At 38.0% G+C, this 21,733-nt stretch overlaps 2 protein-coding genes across 7 annotated transcripts in view; one reads left to right on the forward strand and one right to left on the reverse strand.

Annotated features, from left to right (window-relative positions):
• st6gal2b (ST6 beta-galactosamide alpha-2,6-sialyltranferase 2b) overlaps positions 1 to 1,315 on the forward strand; it is a 25,834-nt gene extending 24,519 nt beyond the window's left edge. For both annotated transcript variants that reach the window (XM_051712543.1, XM_051712544.1), the window contains exon 6: positions 475 to 1,315. In XM_051712543.1, coding sequence (XP_051568503.1) covers positions 475 to 722 — 248 coding nt within the window. In that variant the 3' untranslated portion in view covers positions 723 to 1,315. The remainder of the gene's footprint in view (positions 1 to 474) is intronic.
• Positions 1 to 21,608, reverse strand: part of tmtops2a (teleost multiple tissue opsin 2a) — a 25,317-nt gene extending 3,709 nt beyond the window's left edge. For 2 of the 5 annotated variants that reach the window (XR_007898691.1, XM_051712550.1), the window contains exons 1-3: positions 20,570 to 21,608; positions 7,042 to 7,367; positions 4,317 to 4,550 (exon numbers count right to left, since the gene is read on the reverse strand). Coding sequence is in view for 4 of the 5 variants with exons in the window: in XM_051712550.1 (XP_051568510.1) it covers positions 4,317 to 4,550; positions 7,042 to 7,367; positions 20,570 to 20,939 (930 nt within the window). In the remaining variant the exon portion in view is untranslated. The remainder of the gene's footprint in view (positions 1 to 4,316; positions 4,551 to 7,041; positions 7,368 to 20,569) is intronic. The other 3 variants (XM_051712552.1, XM_051712551.1, XM_051712549.1) reach the window with 2 other exon arrangements.
• Positions 21,609 to 21,733: the final 125 nt, after the last annotated feature.

Genomic DNA, 21,733 nt, shown 5'->3' on the forward strand with positions numbered 1-21,733 from the left:
AGCACACTACACAGAGCTGATTGAGTACAGTCCTTCATAATGTCCAATCAAATGTAACCACATGATCTTTGCGACCGATGGATCAACACATGAGGCTGTCTACACTTCATCTCAGAATGTTAACTAACATGGACCAATTAGCTGTAAGTTTCTTCAGCAATAGTAAAATGGATGAATAACTGTGTATCCAACTTTATTTTACATGGCAAAAAATCATATACATGATATTTGGGTAAATAAAATCCTCTTATTTCAAAAATTGCAACAGGTCACCCATCAACTGAAGATGCATTATGACACACCACAACGGATAGTTTCAGCGTAGACGGCTTCACTGATTAAAACTGGAGTTATTAAATTTGATTTACTTTTGACCTTTTGCAACCAGTGTGTGACAGGGTGTGAGGCTGATCAATTAATTATTAGTGATTAATATATCGACTTGAATTGTGTGTGTCTGTGTGTGTTTGACAGGTATAGTCCTGATGATGAGCCTATGCGAGCAGGTCCATGTGTACGAGTACATCCCCTCTATGAGACAAACAGATTTGTGCCATTACCATGAGAAATACTACGATGCGGCCTGCACCTTTGGAGCATACCACCCTCTGCTTTATGAGAAACTGATTGTCCAGCGCATGAGCACAGCTTCTGAGGATGACCTCAAGAAAAAGGGAAAGGTCACACTGCCGGGATTCTCTAACGTCATCTGTCCATCATGATGTTTCGCCCCAGACTTGGCCTAACGAGATTTATGAGTGTCCAAGAGAGTGCAGACCCCTCAGACTTAAACCGCAGTCAAACAAAACTTGACAGTCTATTCACTTCCATTCATACGCATGCGAATGCATTAGACAGGAAACGCAAGCTCATGCTCAAGTTTTGTTTTCCACTGCGTACCACAATTAAAATTTGGTGAAATCTGACATAGCCAACAGACATTTGACCAATAAAGGATCTACAGTAAATGTCACAGATTGAGCTTTTCAATGAATTATATAAGAGCACAAACTTAAAAGCCGCATGGTTTGCATAAGTGGAGTAACACTGCATACTGAAGGCCTAGTGTGGCCGCAGAATTAAAGGGGGTTGCACACCGGACATGTCTAGCGGACAACACGGCACATTCTAAAATTCTAAACAACTGTTTTCTACGAATGTACACACACCACCGCCAACAGACGCCGAGTGGCCGACTCTGAGCTATGACTCTGAAGGGTGCTCAAAAGTCTGCAGTGTTATTTTGGTTTGACCGCTTGAATGAAGCCTATTCAAGCCTATATACGTATATATATATATATATATATATATACACTACCATTCAAAAGTTTTTATAATTTTCACATTTTAGAATAATAGTAAAGTCATCAAAACTATGGAATAACATAAATGGAACTATGGGAATTATGTTGTGACTAAACAAAATTTTTAGTACTTTGCCTAGAATTTGCAGACATGTACTCTTGACATTTTCTCAACCAACTTCTTGAGGTATCACCCTGAGATGCTTTTTAAACAGTACTGAAGGAGTTCCCATCTATGTTGGGCACTTATCTTTATTATTTGGTCCAAGTCATCAATTTCAAAAAAGTTTTTAAATTTGAGTTTTATACTGAAATAAATTAATATGGTTGCACAATTATATTTTTGTCTACAAAACTAATTTCAAACATTTAAGCATACACCTTCAGATCAAAAGATTTTTAAGATCATGAGAAACATTTCAGTCAAGTGTTTCAAAACTTTTGACCGGTAGTGTGTATAAAGATACACACACACACACACACACACACACAAAATAATAATAATAATAATAAGTGGAAAGAGGGGATTAAATAACATAACACTGAATGTTGCATTATTATTTTTTATTTTTTATTTTGTCCAAATGAAGGACAATGAGCTTTTTTTATTATTTTGAATGCTGAAGTCTGGTCCTGTAAGTAACAGAATAAAATAGGTCGAGACAGAAAAATACTTTTCTGTCTATCTTTGTTAAATTGTGATAAATAATTTTTAATTATCCTTCTGATCTGTTAGATAACACTTTAAAGCTGTTATTAAGCTATAGAGACAAGGTAATGGGATTCTAACTGTAAAGGAATGATCAGTATTGAAAATGTAATCATTTTATATATTTAATGTGAATTACTACTGACAAACCTATATGAAAGCTTTAATCACTGCTGGAAGAGTTTGACTAAGAAAAGTTTAACACTGTCTCGTGCATATGATTTCGATGACTTTTTCTGAATGATTTATCTGCTTGTTTTAAATAAGTTTCAAGCATTGGCAATATTCATCTGCTGTTATCTTCTAAAGAACTCACACTAAGTGGAGTTTAGCATTATTTATCATTTTTTATAATCAATTTTGTGCTGTACTTGACATTTGTTTTTTCTATAGTCAGGTGGTGGTTTTTCATCCTCATTGTGGATGTAGTTTTATACTGTAGTGTAGTGTATAAGACAATAAAATCATAACAAAAATTGTATGCATCCATGTAGGGCTTTTCCGGGGGCAATTTTTTACCACCACGGTTGGTCTTATACGGTGGTTGAAGGGCAGATCAGGGAGTGGCTGCAAATTATGCATTTATTGCACATCAAACTTGCGCCATTGAACACGAAATAAAAATTAAACTCTTGGTAAATATCACAAAATATCCCCCCAAAAAAATACAAAACTTTTTGCATCGGTTTTACATTTCTTATAATCTTATAGGCCAATGTTTTTCAACCACTGTGGCACACTAGTGTGCCGTGAAAGATTGTCAGGTGTGCTGTGGAAAATTCTCAAATTCCACAAAATAAATAAATGCATGAAAAAAAATTATAAATTCAGGGATCCAAACTCCTCACCTTTTGGAGAAATTCGCCGTTTTGAAACCATAATCGGTCACTTTTGTGATAGTGAAGAGCAATGATTAACGTGCAAAAGTGAAGATATTTATACGCATTAAGGGGCGTTCACATGACTCGTGTCAGCGCTGCAGTATACACTGAAGTCTATGAAGTGACGTCACTTTACACCAAAGTGTTTTTCACATATACGTTTTTGCTTCACCAATAATGTCTTTGAGAGTACTTAGCAACAAAAAATATTTAAAAACTGTCCAAATTTGTGAAGAGGCATTGAATGTCTCATAATTTCTTTTAATTCAATATTACCTTATCGTTTACGAATATCAGAGACCCCAGTTATCGAACTCATTTAAATTCACCAAGAAAACGCTTTTTACTTTCTGCTATCAAAGCAACTGCAAGCTTTTTTTCTCTCTTCCAAATACATGTTTTCAATGTTTATTGTGCGCACCTCCCGCTTTTTTATGTGGCAAACTTGTAAAACCATCCCTCTGTGACGCTTTCTGCAACTCGTCATGTGGAGCAATACGGCGCTTGACGCTGGTGTTGAACGGAGCGTTGACACCTCGACTCAACTCATGTGAAATGTGCTTTACAATGACGAAAGAACATTATTGAAACTCAAAATGATTATTATTTGTCTATTATTGTTGTATTTATTATAAAAATCATGCCCAGCAGACTTGTAGGAAAATGATACCGTAGATCTGCGTTGTGTTTATAATTCTTATACTGAAGTCAGTAGATTTGTAGCCATGCAAGTTTTAATAAAGGAGAAGGACGTTATTGAAACTCACTATTATTAGACTATTATTGTTGTCTTTTTGGATGAAAGATCATGCTCAGACTGAAGGAAGACTATAGATCTTCTTTGTTCTTTTAATGCTTTACACTAAAAAGTCTCTTGGTAGATTTTTAATAACCTTTTTAAATGCGTCTTGTATAGAATATAGCCTATATATGAGCTTAACCAGCCGTATAAACAACATTAATATAATACTGTAACTTAAATCTGTGAATCAACGAAGGCAGCGAATGCACAACGGAGTTCTAGATAGAGCGCATAAACAGGCACGAGCCCTTTCTTTCATGTTGTTTGTTGACATGTTATCATGAAAAACGCAAAATCAAGAAGTCTCTAAAAAACTGAAAATGTATATATCCCACTTAATAATCCACAGCACAGTTACTAAAGGTCTAATACTTTATTAATGATATTATTTCAGGAATTTATTTCAACTTTTCATAAGGTCTTTTATGTAAGTTGATATGTTAACGTCATGTGCATAAAAGCCTTTGGCACTCCCTAGTCTACCACCACGGTGGGGCAGTTGTCACAGTGATGCTAGCAGCCCTACATCCATGTGGTTTTGCATGTGAAGCCTATATGAGCTGTGAAAAGACTAGATATCCCAGGACTCGAGGGTAATTAAAAAGCTGGAAATGTCTAACCTGTTTGTTCATAAGGATGTAAATTAGAGGGTTGATGACTGTGCTGCTTTTGGCTAGGAGGGAAGGCACCACGCTCGCAATGGGTGTGATGATGCCCGGACGTCCAAATGTGGCCATCATTGCAACTACCCCATATGGCATCCAGCACACTAAGTAGCACACCACTGTGGTGATGACCATAAATAAAATGTGGTACTCTCTTCTCCGGGCTGCTGTCTTCCTGATGTGCCCTACCTGAGGAAACACATTCACATTGAGATTAAGATGTATTTTCTGTTTTCCCCAGCAGATGATTCAGAAGCAGTCGTCAGTAGACACAAATGAAAAGATTAGACACACATGAAAACATTTCTGATCCACTATTGAAAGAACCTGCAGCCTGGTTTAGAGGAACCGCTGACTCATAAGGTTTAGGAATAGGAATGTATTCCTAACATTCATATAAACTTACTATAATCTCAGCAATTTTGCATTTGAATGAGGTGTATGTGGTACAGATGTAATTACATGCATTCCAAATATAACTTAGGAGCTACTTTAAAGGGGTCATGAAATGGAAAATCAAATTTTCCTTGATATTTAGACATATAAGAGGTAACTGTACTATAAAAACAAACTGTGCATTTCATAACTCCCTAGTCTAAAAGAGGATTTATATGTCCCACCTTTCTGAAATGCCTCGTTTTGAAAACTGTGTTCGTGACATCATGAGACATTGCTCAGTTGTATTTACAAGCCCCACAACATGTGTCATTGCTCCCTTAACCCCGCCCACTGGTGTTCAGTTCATATCGTAAACAGAGAGGGAGATAGAGATAGACAGGTCTAGTGTGACCAAATATTCTTGAACACCAAAAGGAACCCATTTGGACTATTTTGAAATAGTTTTTTTGCATATACTTTAACATGCATTACACAGACATCTTTGACAGTTGTCATGTTTATTGCGCCACTTTTAAAAGACGAGGTGTCAAGTTGCAACTCAGAAAAGGAGATGCCATTCAGTTTCATTCATCTGCTTTGCGTCTTGCTGTTCTTGCACCCATCTGCACTATTTTTAATTGTTAGTGTATGTAAACAAGCACTAGCTGGACATCTTTGACCTGTTGAATGCATTTCTGGCGATCTGCGCCATAGTGCACCTATGTAGTATGTGTGTCATGGTTCACCGTGCTATGGACTGTGTTTGTGCGGCTAATATCAGCGTGGTCATAATACGATTCAAGCTTTGCAAAGAAACTGTTATTGAAGAATGGGGCAGTTAAAAATACTTGGAATTGACCGCAAAACCATAAGTAAACAGTTTCATTCATGATTATTTCATATGTTATGAATGTTTGATAGTTTATGTTGCTGCTTGAGTGAACATTTTGATTTTATTTTTTTGGTGATATTTTTCCCCTTTTCCTCCAAATTTGGAATGCCCAATTCCCAATGCGCTTTAAGTCCTCATGGTGGCGTAGTGACTCGCCTCAATCCGGGTGGCGGAGGATGAATCTCAGTTGCCTCCGCGTCTGAGACGTCAACCCGCGCATCTTATCACATGGCTTGTTGAGCGCGTTACCTCGGAGACATAGCACGTGTGGATGCTTCACGCCATCCACCGCGGCATCCACGCACAAATCACCACACGCCCCACCGAGAGCGAACCACATTATAGTGACCACGAGGAGGTTACCCCATGTGACTCTACCCTCCCTAGCAACCACACCAATGCTTAGGAGACCTGGCTGGAGTCACTCAACACACCCTGGATTCAAACTCGCAACTCCAGGTGTGGTAGCCAGTGTCTTTACCACTGAGAGTGAACATTTTAATATATTTGGATGCAATGTGCATTATGTGTAACCCTGACATTTAGTTTTATAATGTTGTGGAGCGCTTGTGTATTCTCTCCCCATTGCGTTTCAAATATGGCTGTATTCGAGCACTGCACAATGTTAGCCAATCAGAACAGTGAGTGTTTCCATTGATGTTTAAAGAAGCCGCTGAGGTCAAAACCATGCGTTTCAGTCCGAGGGCCAGAGATAGGGTGGAAAATGATCATTTATTACTAAAATATTACAGTTTTGGTGCAAAAAACTTTACTGACATTATCAGTGGACCTCAGGGAAGATAATTTAATTATTAAAAAAACTGCATTTCATGACCCCTTTAATATTTAATCATATTGGGTCTGCTTGATCATTTAAAATAAAACATGTTTTCTGTCCACTTTAAAAGCTACAGTCTAAAGCATATTTTAGGTACGTGTACACCCAGACTTTTCTGTCTATTTTTCATGAGGCCACATCTCTGTGACCTAAAGTATATTTATTATAGGTCTAATATTTTTAACAAGTGCTTAATACACCTGGTTTATCTCATGTTTAGCATACTAAAGAGTGTGGATTCCAGATAACACTATTTAAAGCATCGATTGAGGCGGTTTCCTGTTTATCTGGAGTCACAGATACTGACCTAGTTTGAGAACTCTGGGCTCGAGTTGGAGAGACATTGTTTAGTTCCAGAGAAGACTGGAAACAGTGCACTGCAGGCAATATAGTTCTGAGTTTTGATATCTGATGTATTTAAACTCTAAAGCCCTACTTAGTGTACAGTATAAGCTGGGAAATCTTAAGACTGGTTCTGCAGTTAACCCTTACTCTGTTGTATTGAACTTGTACAGACAAGATGAAAGTTTAATGGTTATCGCTATGAATTTTAAGGCCATGACTGAATTTACCTGTTTGACAGCACAAAGGAGCCGGCTGTAACAGTAGACCATGACCAGCACAGGAATTCCCAAACAGAAAATGAACAGACAGATGATATAGGAATGAGATTGTGGGGTGTTGGCGGTCCATGTGACCGAGCAGCTGGTGCCTGCCCCTTCCAGTCCATAGCTACTCCAACCCAGCAGGGGGGGTACTGTCCAGAACAGGGAGTAGAGCCAGGAGCCCCCAACAGCCAACAAGGGCTTACTGTAGTCTGGGGCCCTCTTGTTGTAAACCGTTAAAGTGCTATAACGATCATATGAAAGGATTGCCAGAGAGATCAATGATACAATCCCTGTTAAGAAATGGAAAGAAAAATTAGTCTGTATGCCCATGCTTACTGTTAAACCTGCAGAGCTACAGCTAATAAAGAACTGGTGGTTATTTAGTCAAGGGTCTACAGTATATTTGGTGTTATTTTGCATTTTGTTCACTTTTTTTCATGTTCAATACAGAAAAATCACACACATGCAAAAATATAAATAGATACATTTTATTGTTTTTTCAGTCAATCAGCACTCCTCACATTTTGCTTGAAAGGATGTTTTTCATCTTCATTTATGTAAATGATAAAAATCAATCATGATGTCCATCAATTCGTAAATAATTATTTTGAGACTTATGTTGTTAAGAGCCAGAGAATAAACATAAAATCTGTTTTTTGTTTACTTCAGGTCTCCAGAGAAGCACTTAATGTCCAAGCAATTTTATGATTTAAGAAACAAAAATTGGAAATAAACCCCCACATGGCTATTTCAGGAAACTGAGCACATTTAGAAAGTTGGTAAACTACCATTTTGTAGCCAGAATTGCATATTAATGGAAATGCCATAAAGCAACATCCATTCCCTGATGTTGTTCAAAGGGCTAGCATGATCATTTTCAAACTGGCTGATGAGACACATCCACTGTTTCAAGAGATTGTATGAAAATAAATTAATTCATATCAAACCAAAACAGATTCAGAAATCGAAATGCATTGAGCACATCAATTTACAATGACATGCAATGACAGAAACCCAAGCAATGAGCACCTTCTAAAGGCTCTTTGCAGATATAGCCTTTACTATATCTTTACTTATAACTATAGCCCCCCAAACCCTACAAAAAAAACCACACCCTCCAAGCCTGAAATGTTCAGTCCGGTGATTAAACAAATCTGTCCAAGAACATCTGGGTGGCTCTAACCAAAATCCAGTGGGTATTGTCCACAGTTCTTCAGGCTACAGCCAGTTCTCTCACCGGCCCCCAGGATTTTCCATTGTTCAGCAGACTATAATGACAGAACAGTAAAAGGCTCTAGCTCAGGAGATAACACCTATCTCTCTGAAGAACAAAAAAGGTCAGCCCTCTAAGACCCACCTTGGATCTGAGGATCTGAATTACAAACACAATCTCAAGGAATACAGTTTCAGGATGCTACGAACTTCTGATGTTCTACACACCATCGGACCAGGAGATTAGATCATGGCAATAGATCTCAAGGATGCTTACTTTCACATTCCCATCGATCCCCAACATGCACCAAAATGAAAATTCTTGGGTAAAATAGAAAATTCTGGACACACTGGGCCTAAAACAGAAACCGAAAGGGATTATTTTAAATTAGACTTTGTTTTGAATAATTCAATTCTAAATGTTATTATTAGGGATGCACAACAACTACTTTTTCTATACCTACAGTACGCATTTCATTATAATATAGAGTATGTGTAAAAATTGTGTAGCCTTTTTTTTTTTTACATTGTATGTGGACCTGGAATGTGAAATGGATTTAAACTACATTTTTGCAAAGTGACTTCTATGTGCTGCGTTCTATATTTCGCAGCAGTTTCCTGGTGAAATTAATACTGGAGGCTCTACAATAACTGTGTTTTATTAACTTTCACACAAATCATGACTACAATGGCTTATTGTGACTTTATAAACTCTTATCTTTAGCACTTCTATTCACACGCTGCTATGTTATGATATTGAAACACTTTAACTCTAATGCATCATTTGAAAAAATATACATTTTAACACTTGTATTACAGACCCATCTACATTAACACACTTATTCCAACATGGTTAGCTTGTGCTGTAACTTTCCTGATAGTGCTGGACTTTGGAATCCACTGCGGTACAAGCCCAGCCAAGCACCCACGCTGACACGTAAGACGAAAGTGTCATGGAAGCGACAAGAAATGACGTGGTTGCTTCAGAAATTGTGCTTTTCATGTTGCATTTGCTTTTAGGACACTATCGGTTAAGCTTAGGTGTTGGTTTAGGATAAGGATGTCTGTTTTGTCCACCTATCATTTGCTTTTACACTATTGGTTAGGCTTAAGTTAAAGTTTTAGGTTAGGGGGGGTGCGTTTTTCTCATTAAATGTTCTATCTAATATTCACATTAAAAACCTTGTCTAATTACGACACCATTTCACTTGCTTTTGGTGCCCCCCCACTGGAAATTTCACTGGGAAACTACAGTGAAACGCGTAATGAAGCACGTAATTTCATTTTGCAAATATGTTGCTATGGTCGCGTAATACTCATGAGATCAGGCTGAATTGATTCTTTAGCGGATCTCTTTTGTGTTTATTTGTAAAACAATATCACATTACTTTGAGATGTGTCTGTGCGAACAGACTGCCCATGTAAAATGATGACATTGTTATGTGTCTGTGCCAACAGACTGCCCATGTGAAAAGATGGCACTGCTTTGTGATATGTCTGTGTGAACACTACTGCAAATATGGGTGTATAAAATAGTGTTAATAGGCAGAATACAGACAAAAGAATGATGATATGCATATCTTCCTTTGGGCAGATGGCTTTCCCTGCAGATAGCACATGAGGTAATGGGCACTTCAGAATATTTGAGTAAATTTGATTCCTTCTGTAGACTAATTATACTAAAAAAAATTGCATGACATGGTCTTGGAAAATGTCTACTCGAACGATCGTACAGATGTGGGTAAGTTTGCACCAGCTCTCCAATAACTCTGCACGCCAGTGTGTTCATGTTAACAGATCTTAACTAACTGAACGGGAATTAGCGTCTGCCTCAAAGTAGGTGGAGCTTTAGGTCACACCTACCAATGACGTGGATCAATAGCAGTAAGGTGTTTGGCAGTCGGTAAAAGAGGTTTTCCTGAATGTTTGCCCTGGCGAGCTGTTATAAACTACCGATACAAACTCAAAAGCACCTTAGTTTTGGCCAGATTTAGTTCTAAATGACGTCACACCCATTCATTCTTTGATTTTGTATGAAGTGTGCAGCGGCTTTTAGGCTGCTATTTGAGAATGTGTAGGTTTATGACAGCAAAACACATTTGTTAAGGAAGCTCCTTCCGTAAAGAGCTCTCTTTAAAAGCAGACCTAAAGGTGCAGGATCCATCTGGATCCCTATTTTGTCTTCTCATCTACAGTGGTTTCAAATCAGCCCCTGGGCACCTCTGTCTTTCATCTGTTCCCTGTGTGCACTTCTATCCTGCGAGCAGAGGAACGTGAATTATTTGACACTGTGAGGTGCTATTTATACCTGATTGGACCCTTCATGATTAATTTTATTAGAGTAACCAATATAGTCAGGTTTATTTCGTTAAAAAACAAAAAAAAAAAAAAACAAACGTTATCACATGAAGTTAACTGACAAATTATTTTTATAGTGTATTATGCAGTATACTGTAAGTATTAAACTAAAACGTGTACCATATGAATAAATGCACACTAATTGCTTGGCCATATGAATAAATCCACTAGTGACTAACAAACTGTAACAGCCATGTTTAATCAGAAATGCACAACGCATTCAGTTCGTGTTGAGGGGCATAATGTGTGCCAAGAAAACATTCCACACAACATTACACGATCACCTGGAGCATCCTAATCTATGGAATAGTCTCCCTTTCCATGTGAGGTCAGCTTCATCATTAGCCATTTTTAAATCCTCTTTAAAAATATATTTTTATTCTGTAGCTTCTGAATAGATCATTGAATAGTTTGAAATGGATAAATACATGATGTTGTATTTAAATGTTTTATTTATTTTTATTATGTTTTATATTTAACTTTAAATCAATCTGTTTTTATATCGCTCTGTCATTTTGTTTGTTTGATCTGTAAAGCACTTTGGGACAACTTCTGTTGTTTTTAAATGTGCTCTATAAATAAAGGCAGCCTGATGGCACACATTTACATTACATGCATTGTATGGACAAACTGAGCTGAAATCTGCTTATAAAAATCTTTATATCAGTTCTGCTGAAGAAGGTTAAAGGTTAATTTTTGGGTGAACTATCCCTTTAAAGTATATAATTATATGACAGCATAACAGCCTTAACTGTCTTAAATTGTATTAACATAATTGTTCTGCAGGTGCTTGTATAAATTTATGTCCATAAGATGCTCTTAATCTCTCTTCGATTTCTCCAGCATGCTCATGGATCTATGACGATTTTCAAGTACTGCTTAAGTTTTAACATTTTCAAGCTCTTGCACTAGTGAGGAAAAGTTGGTGAACTTAAGTAAAAAATGTCAAGTATGTTTAATGCTGTAAAAAGAAAAAGGAATTCTCATTGACAGTGTGTAAAAAAAAGATGAAAAACTTATTTGCATTATTTCAAACTTGTTGAGGTATTATAATTGATCATTTTGATGCTGTGAACTGCTTATTTACTATTGCTTTTACTATTACATGAATCAATACATAAATTAATTAACATTCAGTTATTAGCTTCAATTTACCTTGGAGCAAATGCAGATGTTCTCGCTGATGTTATACATGTTTATTTGGGAATGAGAGATATTACAGTTTAATCCATAGCGTGCTCTTCTTGACATTTATTTAAAGTTTTTTTTTAAAAAAAACACTGCATGCATCCTCTCTGGGTACTACGTGTCGTTATTACAAGTGACCCGACAACAAAGTGTTTTAAATCCCCCTTAAAACTACTGAAACACAAATTGCTACCGTAGGCTCTCATTGGAAAATAGCAAACATGTGTCAGAGTAATGGCAGCATGGTAACAGTTGCTAAGACAGGACTGGTCAGAAATGCTTTTAAGACGGGGCTTAGCAAAGTCAATTAAATTCAGCCAACAAAGAAAGGAAATGATTACAGTTTTATAAGACCCATTCTTATGTTATTTATACATAAATTGAAAAACATTATTTATTTCTTACACTGATAAATAAAAGTCCCATTACAGAACTGTATTGTACTGGGACACATGCAGCTGTGTCCATGTAAAGGTTCTGTAAATGTCCATTTATGGGGGATTTGAAAAGATTTATATGTCTTAAAAGTTGTTCAAATGCTTACATTTTAGATGCTGTCAATACGAAGATATTGTAAATTTCAGTGTCTATTAAAACGTACAAAAACATAAATGTAATGTTAAAAAAAAAAACCTTCCTACAATTTCTCATGAGATCACCCTGGTTAAGAAGACATACATATTGTAAATTAACCAAATCACGTTTATTTTAATTTTGTTTACATTTTTAATAATATTGCAACTGTCATATATCATGATGAATGGTGAATTGGATGAATATGATTTCTATTAGTTTATATATATATATATATATATATATATATATATATATATATATATATATATATACAATTTTTATATACACATATGGATGACCTGTATTATATACATGTGTAGGGAGGAGTGAATTCTGTGTAGGAACCCTCTGAATCGGAATGCAGTGTGTCCACAACAGGACATCCATGTTCTAATGATCTGCTCAAACATCAGTCCAATCTCACCAAATCCAATGGCAATGAAATCTGAACTGTGCAGATCTAACACGATTACTCAATACTTGTTCCCTTGATACTGTGTGACTTTCATGTTCACATGAGCGAGCTGCGATCATTAACAATCGATCAGTTCTCAGATTGTATCTGCTTCACCGAATCATGTTACCTGTGAGACAGAACAATCACTGTATTATTGGAGGACAATTAGATATTAGGAACTGAAATAAAAAAATTAAAAAAATTGTTGATTGGACAGGACTGGACATAGAGTCTGAATTCTTTGTGACAGGGGTACATTCAAACTTTCATTCTGTATGAGCGAAAGATGGAATAATTACACAGGTCTTGACATCAAATAGATACTCTGCTTCACCATTATGGTTACTAATTGGAGTGACTGATCAGCAGTGGAACACAGGTGGGTGGCATGATGATACATAATGTCATGTATTGCAGATAAGACACTGTAATTGTCATTATTATAATTTTGGAGTGGAAATATTCTCCCAGCATCAATCATCAGACGTGAATTCACATGGCTGTTGTCACTTCCTCAGCCTCAGCTTTCCATGGGAAAAGGAGTTATGCAATAAATTCCCAAACATTCCCAAACAATTTCTCAGTCCTCTTCGAGGCCTCTCATCGAACGGTACAGCATGTTCTAATCTTCAAAGCTGTTTAATCATGTTTACCTGCACTTAAGAGGGTACTCTCCTCATAAGGATTTATTCCAAACACGCTTGAGTTAAGACAAGGAATAAACTCAATTTGAGATTAACACGGATACAGTACAATGTGTGCATCTCTCTATCCTCCACCTCAACACACACACAAGAGAACACAACATCACAATAAATGATAAGTGCGTGACAGCTCTACAACTCCCAGAAGTTCTGTTTAGTTAAGGTTCTTGACAACAGAATGCCAATACCTTACCAAAGAAGTTACCAAAGAACCACGGAAGACAGAGAAACCTGGGCGTTTGAATGAGCGATCTTATGATTTTTTCCTTAAGCCCAAAGTATACTTCGATTTTGATGCGAATGCTCAGAGTCTGTGTACAGTCAAACGGGAACCTGTCAAAGTATACTCCATTTGACTGTGCATGCATTCACAGGCGGTTGGCGCATGCACACTATGACTGTACGAGACACCGGACTATTTCTCTTAAGGAGTTTAGACACATAAGTTCACTTTATAGTCCTTCAGACTTGAGTTATCCAAATGCAGGACTCTCCAGTCCTCCTCACACGTGTTCTTGACGTGCACATCCACTGTTGACGTTTTTACCTTCGTCTCCTGTTGTTTACCGACGATTACATCTTCAAGCGCATCTTCATGACAACAATGGCTCAAATGTGAGTGTTGCCACCTTTTTGACCCATGTGCATTCTGTGCATTCAAAGACGCGCGGTTAGAAAAATTGGCCTGCGCACATTCAGTGCTAGAGCACTCTGCTGATGACGAGAATTGCATAACGCGTCCTGTACGCAGAAGCTCAGCGTTCGCATCTGACTGAAGTATACTTTGGGCTTAAGTTTAACTCTGAACCCAGACCCCAAACCTAAACCTAAGGCCATGTCCACACCAGGGGAAGGCTACCGGGACTTAAGCCCAGAATGTTTTCAGTAAAGCCCTGAAAGATTTTATCAGCTTGTTGTGATTTCAAAAGTACCAGTGCTTCCGTAGAAAATTGATACTAAATATTAAGTAACGTATACATAAGTTAATAACACCAGTCTTTCTACAGTATAATACCGATCTTGTTGGTGGCTGCTTTCCAGCACTCTTGCGCATGTGCACCTCACAATTGTGGCTGTGTGTCTGTCTTGATGAGAAATTGAAAACTGCGTTGAGTTGGTCCATCCAGATCCAGTAAATACCAAATATTTAAATATTTAACCCTGAAAACAAAGAGGGTATTTACTCTTGGTTGCTTCATGCATTTTTGCTAATCAGATTGCTATTCGATCATGAAAAGACCAAGTGTAAATGCCCTCCAAGGTGGATTCAAGACAGATATAAATCCGATCACTTGCAGAGCAGACAAACCTCGGTCAAGTATAAATGCATCTGGCTGTTCAAGCAACAAATGTAAACTTTCCTCAGCTGAAACAGCGCTATGTTAGCATAGGGAAATGCGAAACATAACAGCTGTTCCTGAGTATTTGCATAGGACTTGCATCTCACAATAAATAATAACAAAGAAATGGATGCGGGGGCCTGGGTATCTCAGCAAGTATTGACGCTGACTATCACCCCTGGAATCGCGAGTTCGAATCCAGGGTGTGCTGAGTGACTCCAGCCAGGTCTCCTAAGCAACCAAATTGGCCCGGTTGCTAGGGAGGGTAGAGTCACATGGGGTAACCTCCTCGTGGTCACGATTAGTGGTTCTCGCTCTCAGGGGGGTGCGTGGTAAGTTGTGCGTGGATCGTGGAGAGTAGCATGAGTCTCCACATGCTGTGAGTCTCCGCGGTGTCATGCACAACGAGTCACGTGATAAGATGCGCGGATTGACAGTCTCAGAAGCGGAGGCAACTGAGACTTGTCCTCCACCACCCTGATTGAGGTGAGTAACTGCGCCACCATGAGGACCTACTAAATAGTGGGAATCGGGCATTCCAAATTGGGAAAATAGGGGATAAAATTAAAAAATAAATAAATGGATGCACGTTGTAGGAGAGACAGAACTTTTTACTTCATTTATTTGATGCAGATCGCTGACGAAACTGAAACTAAACACTGACAGTAAGTGCAGCTGACTTGCATGGCCAGTCTCGAGGGGAAAAATACACAGGGTGCACACACAGATACCCGCGGGCAGGGCAAAGTCACTTGGAATCAAAAAAGAAATCACATATTTTAAGTTCACTGCCTGGAATTAGCATAATCACGGAAGTGAACTCGTTCATTTGCATATAGTGCAGAAACTGAAGATTAGATTTTTATCTGTTTGATGAAGACATCGATGTGGCCAATTGTAAATGGAATGTAGTTATTCATTTGGATAGCAATTCGATCAATAAAAAAGCATGAAGTTACAAGAGTAATATATACAAATGTGTTCTAGGAATTTGTAACCTTTAAGTCATGAACCAGGACATTTGCAAACTTTGGCAAATCTAGCATCTATTATTTATTTTTTTATAATTACCTTATGGAGGTGAGGGCGTGGTCAAACGCCCGTCTGGAAAGAGAGAAAGCAGTAAAGAGAGATGAATTACTACTAATTACTGTTTCTATGCTCGCAGATAAAATCGGCCCAGTCCACAGAAAGAGAGAGAGAGAGAGAGAGTTGCACACCAGAGACTGTGTTTCTGTGTTTTAGAGTATTGTGCTGAAAAGCCAATCTGTTTTACCATTTATGCTGGAAAGCAGTTTTGTGTTGCATCAAGCTGAAAAGCGTGTTGTGTTTTACATTAATAAAAAGTTACTCACATGGACTGTGGAAACCGGCTCCCGCTATTTTAGCCTGTTTGCAGCCTGCTGGCTTCTAAACTTACTTAAAACACCCAACAAATCAAAAATAGACTATTAAACTGTCAGTTGTACCCAATAGCCGCTTTTCCACTATCAATAGCCTCGGTTCGCCAAAATCGCTCTGCATTCCCACCATCGGCCAAAAGCCCCGCAGCGTTACTCTGAAACCCCTATTTAATACGCCACCCTGGTGCAAATGTCACACACCCTGCCCATTTCACAAGCTAAACCAAATATGCATGTTATCTAGTTATCTATATTATCAAGTTTATATTGTATGTAAATGTTAGTTAGCTAGTTAGACAAGTTAACGTTGACAACTCTCAGACTTTAACTGCCATGGTGTCTCGAGTGTCTCATCACACCATCCATGATCTCGAACCATGGAAAGTCCTTTCTTTGGGCACCACTTTGTCCATAGTGCATCTTAACAGATTTGTAATGTGTCCGCAATTTTTTCGCTGAGATGCAGGTGCGTGACATCACACAAACATGACGGCACCCAGAGATGCAAAAATATAGTGATAAACATTCACTTTTATTAAGTATTATCGATCAACGAGTCAAAGTTCCTTCATAAAAGATATTAAAGCTTGTTTAACAAACATTTGCAGAGTCAGGTGTACAAAGCACACTTAATTAAACACTTTTGATAATCGTACACCTGCAGCACAAATCCGACTTGAATAAAATGCAGCATGAGTATCTCTCTAAACTCCACCTTTGACATTGACTGCGCCTCAATCCCCAGTTGGCCTTCTTGTGCCCAAGAGTAATCGGCGGACCACTGGCCATTGTCCCTGAATAAGCCCCGGGAGTGACAGTGGGAACGCAACTGGCACTGGCACCCACTAGCTCGCCCTCATTTGGCCCGACAGTGAAAACACGGCTAATGTGCGTCGAACTATGGAAAGCCGCAAGTACATAATGTTAAAAGCACACAGCTTCTGATCTTTGAGCGTATCTGACGCTGTGACAAATGTTTGTGGTAACTTTTAGTTTCAGTAATATTTAAAGATTTACTTTATGAGACCCCACAGATGTAACATTTAGACTTTCATTATAAAGTCTATCAGATAGCGATATTTTTTCGAAGAATGGCCCCATACTTGTCGACAGAGGTCTGGGCTATGCCCTGAATAACCACTGACCCTAGAACCACCTCTGGTCCACACTAATACATTTTCATTTGAAAATGCATTAATTTTGCTACATTTATGCCTTTCATTCACACTTAAAAAAAAATTTCATGGAAAATAGAGTGTTTTGAAAAAACTCTCAATTAACACATACTTTGGAAATCGATGACGTTAGGAATCTGAAAATGAATTAGTGTGGATGTGGCCAATGCCTAACCATAAAGTCCAACCCATTACCCAAACCCTTATCGTAACAATGATTTTATATATTTATTTTTTTTTAAATGAAAAAACAAAAAAACATTGGGGTTTGGAACAAGACAATGGAAGCATGTTCAAGATTAATGACATAGATCAAACATTTGTTTTGCATAAATAAATATGGAATGAGTAATAAAAAAATTTCCAGTGACATTTTTTTTATCTTAAGATAAAGTGTTAGATAGGAGGCTTACTAAAATTTGATACCTGTATTGTGTCAATTTGAAATTCTGTTTGATGATTGGTTAGTGTCTCTGGGAATAAAACGTTTACCTTTTTGTGCCAAGTCGTATGATATCTTACAATTTCACCATTTCGTACGGATTATTACGAGCTGCCATGAGATCATTAAAATATCCCAAAGAAGCCTTTGTAACGCTATATAGAATGCAGCCATCTAAGTATGTTTCTGTCACTCACTGTGGTAGTCAAGCACTTCTTACATCAGGCAAAGTCCATTAATGTCCTGCCAGAGCCCTAACATTGCATCCCATGACCTCCACATCGCAGAGGACAGCCCTAAATAATGCAACATGGGGGGAAATGTGTTAATTATTAATTACATGATAATGCAAAGTGCATCAACTTTGTGAAGTGTTACTGGACTACATGGCAGGACATGGGCAGTGTCTTTTGGGCAAACCTGGGTGTTGCATCACCTGTGAAGTGTGACTGTTCTAATATTCGGAGAAACATCTTGGCATTTAAAACTTCTCATCGGCCACCTTGGAAAGAAAAGGGTGGACACATGGATGTGCATGTGTGAGCTATGACCGGTTTATGCATGTTAACAGAAAAATGGCACAAAGTTAGTTGTCTGCACATTAAACTCTTTGTTCAACAACTACATTGTACTAGCTGTTTGCCATGCACCAGAGTGTAACTTTTTCTGTCCAATGCGCAAGAGACTTCGATGAGATTAGATATACAGAACATTTTGACCGTACAAAATAAATATTTAAAAGGATATTTATAACACTCCAGAGATGAACCCAAGATAATTAAAATCTATTAGTAACTGATACTAGATGATTTAAAGGGCTCATTAATGCTACTGAAACATTCTAATTAGACTGATTTATACAGGGAGGATTAGCAAATTCTAATTAATAATAACTTGGACTATTACTGGCATATTCAGTCCAGAGAAGATGGGGAGAGAAAGGGATGTACAGCACATGGGTTCCTGGCTTTGCTCAAGTAGGCCTTTCTATACTCTTATCCAAAAGCCACATGCTATGAGTTACATTCAAACCTGCAGATAAAGCCCTTATCACCTCCTACCATGCTTACGACTTTCAGTTTTTTCACAGCACATCATGTGATCTTTCCAGCTAACCATTAGTCTGAGAAGCTATTTGAATATCTGTATTAAGTGAGTGTGAACAGAACAAGACTCATGCAATGTCACAAAATTAATAAAGTACTTGACCCTAAGGCTTACTACTCTGCCCTCAGCATATTTAACTCTGCAAAACATGGGAATTACATTTTTTCTCTCTCTATCTCTGTGTAGTGTTGTATGAATATAAAACAGGCATGTCATCTGTGATGAGGGTCAGCTGAATTGTTTCTAAATATTATTTGACTGTATACTCATTGCAGTCTCTTTGTTAAGCCCCCCAGCTTTAGCCCAAAGCATATGAGTATTCATTTAATAAGTGCTATCATTACATTTGGCTTTGTGTTCAAAGAACAAGGAACATTTCAGAAGGAAACCAACAGTTTGCCCCCTATAAGACGAGCCCGCTGTTAATTTGTTCTCATAAAGGGACACAAGGAAAACCTGTCTTCTATGGTCTGTCTTTCTCTTGATCAGAGACTGAATCTTAAAAATGCCAATTGAAAACGTAACTTTTACAATAAACCTACTTTTCATTTTTGATTTTATTTAGCCCTTTCATGTTTTAAAGTTATTTCTTCATTTTTGTATCGATCCCTGTGAAAAGGTTAATGACAATAATGTAGTCTTTTTTACAAAACAGCCTTGACCGTACATCATTTGTATTTACAGTCTGGCAATAGAGCTTGCACAATCATATATTATTTTTATGAGTAAAGTATTTACCTTAGATACCATAATTTATAATCTAATTTATATTTCTCAGGGTAGGTTTATTGATGTGCAGACACATAGGCAACCTTGATGGATTGACTACAACACAGCTAATAAGTGAGCAGACATTTTCACCAGTACCAGTTCCTTGAACATTGTTGTCCACACTACAGTGTATGGGGTAAGTTGTCACGAGGAACCCATTGCTGTAAACAGTCTGTAAGCTTCTTAGCAAAATTTAAAAAAATAAAATAACAAAAAATTTAAAAAATGACACAGTATGTAAAAAAAAAAAAAAAAAAATGAAACCGTTGTTTTGTTGACAAAAGTTGCTGTTAATACATGTATAACATTTCAAACATTTGATGACTTGCCCCAAGTGACCACTTTTATCAACTAAAATCAAACATGTTTACATAATTGATCCATTATGCCTGTGTGGTTTTATTGTGTTCACTTGTTTACCCAACAGTGTAGAAAGAAAAAAAAAATTCATTGGAATTTAAGTTTGAAGGACAGACAGGTAATTAAAACCAACATATCTGTGCATTGGACTTTTGTATCAAATCCGTGTATTGCTCTTGTGACAACTTCCCCGTGTGACAACTACCCCCTACACAATCTGCTCAATTTAATCTGCTATTGAAGTATAGCCTGCTTGTAGTATACATTATGTTGTTATCAGGTAAAGTGTGATTATTTGTTCAACTGAAAGGCGTTCGAGTTTCCAGTGACTTTACCACCTACTTACACATTTGTGTTGTTGGTAGGCTTAGCTACTTGCATGCTTTTCTTTCTACTCACCAAAGCAGGAGTTGACGAACCCATACCACATGCACCCGTGTCTCCCCACCAGCCACCGGCCGCGGATACTGGCCGCGAAGCTGAGCGTGGTGCCGAACACACACACGAGCATGTCACTCACACTGATATTGAGCAGGAGCATGTTCACTGGAGTCCGCAGAGTCTTGAATTTACAAAAGAGAACGAGGACGATGCAATTGTTCAGGATGCCGAATATCATTATAGATCCCAAAATAACGGCGACCACGTTATGACCCGTCCGTGATAGTCTCTCAGCTGGAGTGTCGCTCCAGTCTTGATCCAGCGCAGACAGCAAGTCCTCATCGGTCCCATTGAAGGTATAACTCAAATTTGCCTCTTCAGAAAACATCTTTTCTTAACATTTGCATTGAGCTCATATTACTTTTATTGCATGCATGATGCATGGAGGTGTTGCCAAGAGCGAGTTAGGAATTCGTTTTGGAGCTTCCCCACACCTGAGTGAGGGAATCATTTAATCACATCTGACCACGAGACCATGTTGTTCATGTGAAGTTTTGCAAAGGATGTCAAGAGGATAAACTCGTGCCTTTTCAGCTGGAGTCGTCAGACTCAAACACAGTCGTCTCAGCAGCGCAGGAATTCAGCTGCAGTGCTCAGGACCTCAAATAAAAAAATCGCAGGTGCTCCTAGAGTCCATCACAATACATGTCGGATGCCGCTGTCGCTTCTGTGTGTGTGTTATAATCTCACGGATCCCACAGTGGCACAGCTCATTTTAAATCACATATCAAAAGGTATTGATTTAGCATATACAGGACAAACATCACTGACTGTAAAAAAGGTTTTTTAGTAGTTTACAAATCTTATCTTGACACGCTGTTCACTTACTAAAAAAGTAGCAGTTACCGACAAGCATCCGATTTGAATCAAGTAACGCGGCGCGCGCCTCTTTTTCCTCTTGTGGTCCTTTAAATGCGTTGATTTGCGTTGCTCGTGCAACTCCAGTTGCTGCCTGTTCAATACACTTGTACAACGCCAGACCTCTTATGTGTGTACAAGAAGCCTTGAGAGCACGATGGCGATGACGTCGATACTTGATAGGTGATCATCATGCATAATGCTTTACATTACAGTGTCCATGAGTAATAGGCCTGCATGTTATGACAACAGAGGAGCTGCTCC

The sequence above is a fragment of the Myxocyprinus asiaticus genome, chromosome 12 (genome assembly GCF_019703515.2).
Source record: "Myxocyprinus asiaticus isolate MX2 ecotype Aquarium Trade chromosome 12, UBuf_Myxa_2, whole genome shotgun sequence".
Classification (NCBI taxonomy): Eukaryota; Metazoa; Chordata; class Actinopteri; order Cypriniformes; family Catostomidae; genus Myxocyprinus; species Myxocyprinus asiaticus.